The 12,429-nt window shown below is 36.9% G+C and overlaps 1 protein-coding gene across 1 annotated transcript; it reads right to left on the bottom strand.

Annotated features, from left to right (window-relative positions):
• Nucleotides 1–7,212: 7,212 nt before the first annotated feature.
• On the bottom strand, nt 7,213–8,421 carry LOC137745005 (NDR1/HIN1-like protein 1). The gene has a single exon (XM_068484849.2). The coding sequence runs from the start codon at nt 8,089–8,091 to the stop codon at nt 7,459–7,461; it is 633 nt and encodes a 210-aa protein (XP_068340950.1). The 5' UTR covers nt 8,092–8,421; the 3' UTR covers nt 7,213–7,458.
• Between the last annotated feature and the right edge of the window lie 4,008 nt (nt 8,422–12,429).

Here is a 12,429-nt window from a genome sequence, read left to right as displayed (position 1 = left end):
AAATGGTACACACCGATGTATGGGGACCTGTAACTGAATCAATGGAAGGTTTTAAATATTTTGTTCTATTTGTTGATGATTTCTCTCGAACAAGTTTTCTATATCTTATGAAATCAAAAAGTGAAGTCCCTACCATTTTCAAAGACTTTCACATGCATGTTAAAACGCAATTTCAATCAAACATTAAGGTTTTAAGGTCAGATAATGGCACTGAATTTCTATCCAACAACATGCTTCAATACATAAGTTCTCAGGGTATCATACATCAAACCAGCTGTGTGGGGACTCCCCAACAAAATGGAGTAGCCGAGAGGAAAAATAGAGATCTCTTGGAAAAAACTCGTGCTCTCATGATTCACATGCACGTTCCAAAGAAATTTTGGTCGTTTGCCATCCTTACTGCCACTTATCTCATCAATCGACTTCCAAGTCGTGTGCTAGGGTTTAAATCTCCATATGAAGTTCTTAAGGGGAGGAAAATAGACTTGACACATCTCAAGGTGTTTGGTTGTGTGTGTTTTGTTCACATCCAAACCTTGAACCGTGACAAACTAGATGCCAGGGCAACCAAGTGTGTGTTTATGGGATACTCGACCACTCAAAAGGGATACAAGTGCTTCAATCCAGTCACTAAGAAGTGCACAGTTTCAAGAGATGTGAAGTTCGAAGAAGACTATCCCTATTTTACAAGTCAGGGGGAGGATTTAGTTGACATATTCCCACTCCCTCAAAACTTTAATTATCCGATGTTGGAAAATCGATCAGTCATTGTAAGTCCAAATTGTGAAGAAGTTCAAACTGACCAAATTACTGCCAGTGAGAGTGAAGACGAGCTCTACTCTGATCATTCTCCGCCCTCTACAGAGTCTCAGGTGATTAAAAGAAATCCTCCTCGAATCAGAAAACCTCCAGTTAGGTTGCAGGACTATGTTACATATGCCTCACGACATCCAATCAATGAATGTATCAGCTTTAGTAAGTTCTCAACATCTCATGCTACATTTCTCAGTGAAATTGATAAGCACTATGAACCAAGAAGCTTTCAAGAAGCATTTCTTCTCCCACAATGGAACCAAGCCATGAAAGAAGAGCTTTGTGCACTGGAAGAGAATTGCACCTGGAGCCTAGTTCAACTACCACCAGGAAAGAAGGCTGTTGGAAGTCGTTGGATTTACAAGACTAAATTCAAAGCTGATGGATCTATCGAGAGACACAAGGCTAGACTTGTTGCTCGAGGTTTCACCCAAACCTTTGGTGTAGATTATAAGGAAACATTTGCACCGGTGGCCAAGATGAACTCAGTCAGGGTTTTACTGTCAGTTGCAATCAATTGTGGGTGGTCACTCTACCAAATGGACGTGAAGAATGCTTTCCTTCACGACGAGCTGCAGGAAGAAGTGTATATGCAACCTCCCCCAGGCTATGATGGTATTAAAGGCAACATGGTTTGTAAATTGCACAAGGCAATATACGGATTGAAACAATCACCAAGAGCTTGGTATGCCAAGCTCAGTTCTGTTCTGGAAAGGGCTGGATTCATGCGAAGTAATGCTGATTCTTCGCTATTTGTAAGAACTGGCTGTTGGAAATGTGCCCTAAAACCAATCATATGATGATACTTTACGGACATTTCAAACTAATGTAGTTTAAATGTAAAGGGCAAAGATTATTGTTTGAGCCGTCTCATATAAATGTTATATGCTTAAACGATAAGTCCAAGGAATATGTGATTGGAAGAATGCAATCTAAAGAAGTTAAATTCATGAGACCATTCTTTCGTTGACACATCCTAAACGTTCCTGATCATAGGATTGTCAATTGGGCATTGACAGTCCGTTAAGATCAGTACGTGCTATGTCTTCTCTCAGGGAGAGTGACTAGTCTCGAGTCATTGGTGTGTGTGACATCAAGACAAGTACGTAGGTGCTCAATAGAGAATGAGTTCACTGAACACGATCAACGAAGAGTTCTCATATTCATGTCACATGAGAACTCATGGTTGGGATAATGCAAATTAGTCTTTTGACCTGAGGCATCACAATTGTCTTGTGGTTAGGTCCTTAATCTTTGATTATGTCAAAGTCACTCCATCAGGAGGGTGTCCACGGCATCGTTGGGGTTAAGCCACTTAGCCATAGAGGCAAGTGAATGCGCAACAAGGGATCTCTAACCTTCAAACTGTTTGAGGGAGAATACTCTATGATATGATTTAGAATCTCTGGCCAGAGTATGAATGAGGTGTTGGAATGCGTTCCAGATCACATTCAAGGTAATCATATAAGCACAAGACTCACATTGGATAGTAGACATGAATAAACTATCAAACCAAACAATGTGGTCAAGAGTATTGTATTAGAGAAAGACCGTATTGCATTTGTAATCCTAAAACTGAATAGGTTCTCCACCTCTTCTGATTAGCTTGGGTAACCATGACATGCTGCTAGGCGTCAACCATGGTTTGTGGAAGCCCTAAAAGTGTATTATCACTAACGGGAGAATTGAAAGTAAGTTCCAATTCACAATCGATTTAAAAGAGTTTGAATCGCCCACTGCCTCGCTAAAAGGAACCTAATGGATCGTACACCGTGTAAGGTAGAGATTGAAGATTCAACGGAGATGAGTAAGAATAATTAAATGGTTTAATTATTTATGGCAAGGATTAATTAATATGATTATTAATCAAACGAATAAGTTCGTTAAAAGACCACGGGATAGTTTTGGACCTTAAGGCCCAATGGGCTTCGAACGTCAAGTCCATTGACTTAAGTTGTGTGACAACTTAATGAATAATGATTCACAAAGGCCCAAATAGCCCAATAAATCCCATGTTAAAGAATGAGTGGTTTTGGACTTATTTACAAGTTTGCCACTCAAATGAATTAAGGAATAAGTATGACTTAATAGCCAAAATTCATTAAGGGTAATTTTTGGGGAAAGGATGAGAACACAAGCTCTCATTTCTCTCTAAAATTTCAGCCACCTTGGAGGGATCATCTAGCAATCAAACTCCTCCAAGGTCACTCATTTCTTCTACAATATGCCTTGGTGTGGAGACTTAGAGGTTTTCAATTTTGGGAACTTGGAGAAACCTTTTCATCCATCCAAATCCATGGATCTAAGATGCAAGGAATGAAGGCCCTCTCTTTGGGTGATTAGCCTTTGCTTATGCAAAGAGGAATCTACAAAGGTATTGATTTCTCAACTCACTTTGTTTTGAGTTGAGTCTTGGTTCACCTATCTACTAGGCTTTGAAGTTCATGGGTTAAGTTTTGTTTTTGAGTGCATAAAAACATGATTCCGCCTTTTAATTGTTAATTGCATGTTGTTGATGTTGCTCAAATGAACTTGTTTTTCACAAATTTTCCTTCACTGGCACCAGGGGGAAGTTGGTGGTCCTCATCTATGTTGATGATCTTATCATCACTGGAGATAATACCGTAGAGATTGAGGCACTAAAACTCTCACTACATCAAGTTTTCGCTATCAAAGATTTGGGAAGGTTAAAGTATTTTTTGGGGATCGAAATGGCAACATCTTCAAAAGGACTGTTTCTACATCAACGGAAATATGTATTGGACCTCCTTCAAGAAGCAAAAATGCTTTACTGCAAGCCTGCTATCACTCCCGTTGATTGTAAACTGAAGCTCAGCATAGATGGAGAAGCCATGCATGATGTAAACTACTATCAACGATTAGTAGGCAAGCTCATCTACCTCACTATCACTCGTCCAGATATCACATATGCAGTGAGCTTGGCTAGTCAGTTCATGCACTCTCCCACTGTTGATCACCTTAACCTTGTTAAGAGAATCCTTCGTTATCTTAAGGGTTCAATTGGGCAAGGAATTACAATGCATAACAATCAGTCCACTGTCATTAGTGGCTACACAGATGCAGACTGGGCAGGTAATGCAATTGATAGGAAATCAATCACAGGCTATTGTACATTTGTTGGTGGAAACCTTGTCACATGGAAGAGTAAGAAGCAACAGGTAATTGCTCGTTCCAGCGCAGAGGCTGAGTATCGAGCCATGGCAGCCACTGCTTGTGAACTCATTTGGCTTAAAGGGCTTCTTTCAGACTTAGGGTTTCCTAGTTCTACTCATATGACGCTTATGTGTGATAATCAGGCAGCCATGAACATTGCTGCCAATCCTGTGTTCCATGAAAGAACCAAACATATTGAAGTGGATTGTCATTTCATCAGAGCTCAAGTTCAAAATCAAATCATCCGGACCATGTTCACACGAAGCCATGATCAACTAGCAGATCTTTTTACAAAGGCACTAGCATCATCTCAGTTTCATCGGTTATTAGGCAAGCTTGGCTCAGTGAACCTCCTCGATCCAGCTTGAGGGGGAGTGTTGAAAATAATGAGTTCCTTGATTTAAGGAATGAGTTCCTTGATTTAAGGAATGTTTTATTCCTTGTTTTAGTCCTTGTTTTATTCCTTGTTTTAAGGGGAATGTCTTTTTTGTTTTTTCTTAGTCTTCTTCCTCATATATACCCGAACCATTGTACATTGCATTTATGAAAAACACATCACAAATTAAAGCTATAATTTCTATAAGGGGGATGCCACGGTGGTCCTCTCGGCTCTCAACAATCTCGCTGCAGAGGATACATCTTCGATGGGAAAGATCGAGACTTACTTATTTGTGGATAGCTCTTTAAAGAAAAGGTTCTAGTTCGATCCACTAGCACACAAAGAATAACATAGAGGAGAGGTGTACCAGATTATGACACTACCCGGTTTGTCATGATTAGGTTGGAGTTTCTTTCAAGATAAGATGAAGGAAATAGGGGTGAGCTTGCCATCAAATTGGTCTCCCGAAGAGTTTACTCGGATGGTGATTGGGGAAGAGGAGGAATAACTTGACTTTCTTTTGAATCTTTATCCGCAAAAGTGGGTAGGTTATTCTATTTGCATTCACTGATAAAAAGCATCCCCGAGCACTTACTATTCACAACAACGCATTCTTAGAGCACGGTTGGGACTTTCCAGTAATCAAGGAAGATTGTGGTTTGAAGAACCTCTGATATTATTATAGATCTCACTGTGGAGGATAATTTATCTTTGTAATTTAGGTGCAGAATGAATTTTTTTTCCTTTGACCGGATTGAAATCCTCAACAAAGTTTTTATTGAGGCCTAGTAATTTGCACCATATTCTGCATATACTGTAAAAACTCCAATTTTCTTAAATGAATATCGTGCTTTGAACTAAAAAAAATGATATTATTCTCTACTTAAAGTTTGACTTTTTATGAATGAAGAATCCAAATCTCCCATCCCAAATATTGTTGTAAAAAAGAGAAAAATTCCTCGTCTTTGAAGCTGCCATTGGGTCCTAACAAGTTTATTGGGCCCGAAACCACCCAACTAGAAACGTACAGATCAAAGGGGTCCAACCTACAACTCAGCAAGCAAACCAACCCTAAGATCTTTTGGAGAGGATTGAAATAAAATGTGATTTTTGGTTGCCTTAGTCTTTTCTTACGTAATTAATGAGATTTAATTGCCACTAATTCTGTTGCTGTTGGCATGTCATCGTGTTTATTTGATTTAAACACGTTTTAGTCCAACACCAGGAAGCCTTATGTAGTTCAACTGGAAATCCAAGCAGCCCAGATCCTCCTTTTCAGGCCCTATATATGTGAAATCCCAGGCATCATATTTTCACAAATACATATAGTTAATTAGGGTAGCACTATGTAAATAGTGAATTATTATAGTGCACACTTCTACCTGTTACGTTTTGGCTTCAAAACGCCCTACCCTTTTAGGGTAATAATTTTGCTTCTTCTCATCTATCATTATATATATGGTGGAGGAGCCGTTGAGTGAAAGATGTTTTATTATTCGAAATTATACTGAATTTTTTTTTACTATGAAACTGAGTTTTGAGAAACTTATTTGTGAGTTGCCGATTAAATCAATGGTTGTATATCAACGTTGGAAAACAAAATTTGTTTATGCTTTTTAATTAAATTAAACAAAATCAACATAGACCAAAATCTTATGGAGGCAATATATTCATTGTATCTTGAGTAATCGTGAAGAGCTTGAGAGAACATGCAATCATGTGATTGGTTTGACGTGTATGCGACACTCGTTAGTACGCCCACGCTTCAACAATGTCAAATTTCCAGAACAGTCTAACATGCATTGCGTGCATTAAGGCACCTCCCTTCTTGGAAGCTCCATTAAGCTTTTCTTTCGGATTATTTTTAACATAAACGAAAGTCCCTTTCCATCCCCCTCCCTCCATTATTAGGGGTTTATGAAAAGGACCACCACTCCTACTACCATGTGGAGGATATAAAACCACCCCCAAACCCATCCAAGTTTCCTAATAATCCTCCCCACCCTGGCTAGCTACTTGCATTAGGTTTTACGAAGAGAACACTGTAACTTGATTAAACTAACAGTATTTAACTTAATTTTAAACTCGATTACAGTAGTGGAAGCACACTACTTTAGTTAACTAGACCAAGTTCAAATCTCCGGCAAAATATAAATTTATAAAAGTATTTTTTTTTATCTTTAAATAAACGCATGAAGCCCAAGCCATGCCCCATCACCACATACTTTGTAGAGGGCCACTCATATAGTCATAAGTACAAGCAAACATTTATCACATTCAACATAAACTGTATACTTTTATGCACTCAATATTCTTCTCCTTGGCTTCTGGCCATTTTTAGGCCTTTCTTTGTACTATCACTTTTTTTAATAAGAAAATCATGCTCTAGAGTTCAATTATTTCCCCAAAAAACTTGTTTTCTCCAACTTCTCACAAGAAAATGAGATGGACTACATATAATAAGACCATTCCCATGTGAGAGAATCAGAAAAAATGTTGAGGAAAAAGTTGGCGAAGAAGACTTCTCCAGCTAAGTACTATAACTAAATCAGTAAAAGGAAGGCTAATTAATTAAAATATATATATATATATATATATATATATATATATATAACAAAAGTCAGAAAGTGAGAGAGAAACAATAAAATAGAAATTAGAAAATGACTGAACAACAAGCAACAATAGAAAATTTTAAATGGGCATTTGAAAATGAAATAAAATGACATTGACACCCCAACCTCCACTTGCTCCCAAGTTGCTATGTGCCCAAAAAAAAAAAAATGCAGGATTGGGAAAAAAAAATGCAGGATTATTGATTTCATATTATATTAATAAAACTATAAAAATTATAAAACTTAAAATTCAATTACCACCGACTGCAATTTTGCTATACGTCTATTTCATAAAATCCTCCATGCTTATTCTATAGCAAAATGTACAATTCCAAGCCCAACGTATATATGTAATTATCCAAATACAAAAGACAGAAATTAAAAAAAGCTAAAATAAAATAAAAACATGAGAAAAAGGAACTCAACCAACGGCGTTGGACCAACAATTAAGGGCAACATCAATTTTTGCCTCCAATTTCTTCATACGCTCACACTGCAGCGCTGCACCAGCTGGTACTTGACGGCGTTATTACCGACCACAATTCCGGTGCTCTGGGAACCCAGAGGGATAAAAGCAGGGCACCGGACGTACAAATGGTACCGTCCGGTTATGAAGGTGCCGACCTTAAACCTGACCCGGCCGTCTATCTTGATGAGGAAAAGAACCGACCCGGCATTCTGGTCCTGCCCGAGAGCGATGGAGTTGTACGGAGCGATGGGGACCTCGGTGCCGTAGATAAACGGCGACCAGATGTTGACGTCCTTGTGGCCTTGGTACACCGGCGGGATGAGCGTCGAGAACGTGATCTGCTGCGAACGGTACGTGGCGTAGACGTCAAGCTTGTCGTAGTAGATGCCGAGCTTGTCGTTAGGGTTTCGGGCGGCGATGGTGACCTGGAAGCTGGAGGAGAAGACATTGGGGACGGAGGTGTTGAAGTTGAAGACAGTGACGTCTTGGAGGACGAAGCGGGGCTTGGAAGGCTGGAGGATAGCCCACACGATGAGAATTGTGACGAGGAGGATGAAGTTGAAGATTAGGAGGCCGGCGCAGCAGCGGCGGAATCTCTTCTTCCACTTGGTGTGGCCATGGTGGCCGCAGTCCTTCGATGACATAGCGGTTGTTGTGGCGGAGAGAGGAGAGGAGAGGAGAGGAGGGTTGAGTTTCTAGTCGCTCTGGCTCTCTGCTTTTCTTGAGAGTTGAGATGACTTCGCCCTCTTATCAATAAGCTTTGGTTAGGGATCTCTGCGTGTGGGTATATATATTGTAATATTATAGATGGTTTGTTTTAAGGATGATGATGATAGTATGTGGTGGATCATGTATGTATGGTGGAAAGCAAATGTATAAAAGTAAGTAGGTGAAAGTTGTAATGTGTTTAATTAGTGACATTTGATGGTTTCACTAACTATGAGGAAAATGAATATTTAATTGAATGAAAAGATTATTCGATATCATGTATCAATCTATGGTATTTGATAAAACTAACTGATAATCATCAATAATTTTTAAACTTTAACATATACTGTAGATTAATAGATTGATATCATATACAAAAATTTAATTAACCTTGCCGTAAGGAGACAATTGGAGGGGGAAGGGGGTCTACTAGTGTAGGCAACGTTGTTTGGTATATTAAATTGTTTGGTGCTATAGTATACCAAGGTAGTGGCTATGGGTGACCCATCTATTTTCAGCACAAAGGCATTATTTAACGACTAGTATTTCCTTATTACTCAACCATATCAACATGTTTATATATTAATACACAAATACCCAATGTCACCACGTGATTTTTGATAGCATCTTTAAAGGAGATGTCAAAACTGTCACATAAACATACAACAGTAAAATATGGCAGCAACATTTTTCCAACTGAGCTTTCAATTTCTTACGTGGCATTGATCAATTTAAGGCAAAACCTTTTGCTGTCAAATTTGACAACAACTTTCAAATTCATTTAATAACTTTATTAATGGATATGATGCAATATATAATAAATGGTGTTGTGTTCTAAGTATTTGATTGGTTGTCTCAATAATTGGACCTTACAAAGAGATGGAAAAAAAAATTATAAAATACATTATTGTTTAACATATCGGGTGGAGCAAAAAATTGTATAAAATGTCAAATTGTCACATAAGCCATCAAATATCATTTTGATGGTTAAAATTTGACATCTCCTTTACAGATGCTCTAACAAGACTAATTACGAGTTAATTAGTTGGATGTGGGTTTCCATTTACTTCATGGTATGCCCTAGCTAAGATGCCCGTACAGTGAAATAGAATTAGAGCAATCGTTTTCTTTATTTGGATTTATTCAACAAATTGGAGCTGAAAATGTTTTGTCACGCTCACCCACATGTAGCATTTCGATCGCTTGGTCATATCCCTCCATCTTCTTCAAAATTTTCATGTGTTCAATTAATTAATCTTCTTAATGCTTCAGTTAATTCATATTAAAGCTTTATTTAATTAAACTAGAGGCTCAAGTCACTAAGCAAGATCTTATCATTAATTCAGAGCCCTAAACTCGATCCAAGTAATACGCTATTGGCATTGGCTTCGAGATATATACAATTCGATATTTTCATTAATTCTCTTTGCCTTCGATCTGCATTGTTAATATAAATGATATAATGACTATGATTGTAAGTATCACCTTATAAGTTTTGTTGTGCTCGCTGAGTCAAAAAGTGAAGCTAACTATTTTTCCTGTAATCAAACTTAAGGCCCTAAGAAAATTAATTAAATAATATAATAGATTGATGTAGCCGACGGTATTACGGTCTAGTATAATATAGTTCTTAAAATCGACTTCTGTGAAAGACTCTAAAGTTATTATGTAACTTACTAGTACTCACTCGTAAATATAGTTCTTAAAATCGACTTCTATGAAGGATTCTAAAGAATATTATGTAACTTAGGCTGACCTTATTAACGTTGTATAAAAAATTAATGTATAAAAACAAGCGTAAATGCGCAAAAAAAAGAAAGCTTATTATATTAACACCCCATAAATTGTTAAATAAACCCCACATACTTAATACACTCCACATTTGCTTTTTCACTTAAAAATCATCTTAATACACCCCACATACTTTCCCATAATACCCCCACACCCCACATTCTCAATATACACCTTATATTTTGTACATACACCCTATATTTTGTACATACACCCCACATCTAATCCAGCAGACCCTTTGACATCACTTTACTGATTGCACTACAGTCATTACTATTGCGCATTGTATAACATATGTTCTTGACTGTGACATGGTTCTGCTTCTAAGTCACAGTTAGTATTGCCATATGAATCCATTCAACTTTCCTAATGATCTTCATAGTTATTTACTATAATGTGATTTTGATCATGTTGCAGGTCTTATTGAGGAATATGATTCTCCTGCAAGATTGCTAGAAAACATCGATTTCGTGTTCCATTCGTCAAAAACACTAACACAATGAAAAATATGAATTCTTACCTCATGTGAAGCTTCCGAAACTTTGATTTCGTGTTCCATTCGTCAAAAATAATTTTTTCAATCAACATGTTTGTAGTTTCATTGGTTAGGGTTTTGTTCAACAATAGAGGGTGGGAGGGTTTTGATAGTTGAGAAGATAAATAATACGCTAAAAGTGATTTAGGATGTATTTAGAATTAAAAAAAAAAAAACCTAATAAGGTTAAAATTGTCATTGCATAGTGAGGTAAATAAGTCATTTAATATTAAATTTTAATATAAGGTGCATTCAATATTTTGTGGGATGCTAATATAAAAATTCAAAAAGAAATTATATGTAATAATTTCCAATAGAATAACATGTGTATTATATATAAATTGCAAATGAGTCAAATTTTTTTTTTTTGGTAAAGCAAATGAGTCAATCGTGACTTCAATAAGTGAGAAAAGAAGAATGACTTTATTCGTGGGCTAATGCTTTCAAAAAGCAAATAGCCTTCGCCACCGTCCGATTACATACGGATAAATAGGAAAAGTCCAAGTGACAACGTCTCCTGCAACAACTTGGCCCCACTTATCATGACTGAGGAAACCTCCAGCTCAATCAGCCAACAACATTGTTTTTTGGATTCCAGAATACTACTTGCCACCGGCCAAAGCCTAACAATGATGCAAAAACAAAAAACGAAAATAGATGCAAAAACAGAACATGCATGATTTTGTCATTAATTTCACGAAATGATTTTTATGTTATTTTGTATTTTTCGAGAGGCTAACATAGCAGTGGATGCAATGACACTTGAATATCAGTATATATCATATCAAATTATCAAAGAGACAGGTCAAATGCTCACTTCGTACAATACTGATATTATCTTTAACTTATTAATACCACATGCACGGTCTAGCAGGTGTGTGGACTTATCATAAAAAGTCTTCGGTATTAGTTGGAGTGAAGTTTAGAATATATAAACTCTTATTTTCTCATAAATTTGGATATTTCAACACATCATAATAATTATATGTTTAGTTTTTATAGTTTTCTAGTTCGGCGTTAATTAAAAGCCTAAACCCTTTTTAAGAAAGAACCCATTGCTTTCCTAAAGAGAAAATTTTAGGCCTTCTTCCATCAGTCCCTTTCCTTAATTATTATTTCTCTTTTAAAAAGTTCCAAAAATGTTACTTAGAAAACAACAACGGAGAATGGTGAGAAGAATAAATTTCAATCCATCAGAATGCATTATTGAGGGTAGAAACTATAAATTGATCATGTCGGTTGGCAAAGTATGAAGTATGAACTATAAGACTGATGATGTGCTCTTTCACACATTTACTATCCGCATCCAAGTCTTGGTCTTCCTCTCAACCACCAATACGACCCATGACAATTTATACCCAACTTTTCTAATTACGCACACACACACACTCTTCCTGTCAAATTGTGATGAAAGCTAAGTTAGGTTGTATAAAAACATTCTAGATATAGTCGCGCAGTCGTTCATCTTCGACTGTATGAGTTGTTGATTAAGATGAGTCTCATTAGAAGATTGATATTCATCAACGATTGTAGCATTCTTCTACGTTGTATTTTTACCTTCATTTTCATTGTCTAAAGCATGAGATCTCAAGTTTTTATTGCTTGTAGATAAAGAAATGTTTGCATATACTCCTTCTAGCATATGGAAATTAGAACCAAATTTGGTAATATTACGAAATATCACCTTACCTAAGCTATTTGGATGTTTTCGTAGGACACATTTTAATAATGTTATTGTCGAGACCAAGTGAAAAAGAAAAAAAGAGAATCAAATTTCAAACTATGCATGCATGCACCATCAATTTGGACAATTAAAGAATTAATAAAAGAATATTTTTAGAAGGGCCTAATTTGTTTTATTTCTTGGAGGGTCACATGGGCGAGAAATTGGTTGTTGGAAGAATCAAATCCTGTGTTCGCGGTAGGCTTCACCCTCTAAGATAGTAAG

Source organism: Pyrus communis, chromosome 12 (assembly GCF_041283825.1).
Source record: "Pyrus communis isolate YQ-2024b chromosome 12, ASM4128382v1, whole genome shotgun sequence".
Taxonomy (NCBI): domain Eukaryota; kingdom Viridiplantae; phylum Streptophyta; class Magnoliopsida; order Rosales; family Rosaceae; genus Pyrus; species Pyrus communis.
This window is presented reverse-complemented; position numbering and strand designations above follow the sequence as displayed.

Bases quoted from the DNA above. Each gene is read 5' to 3' on its own strand.
- LOC137745005 (XM_068484849.2), bottom strand. From the start codon at position 8,091: ATGTCATCGAAGGACTGCGGCCACCATGGCCACACCAAGTGGAAGAAG.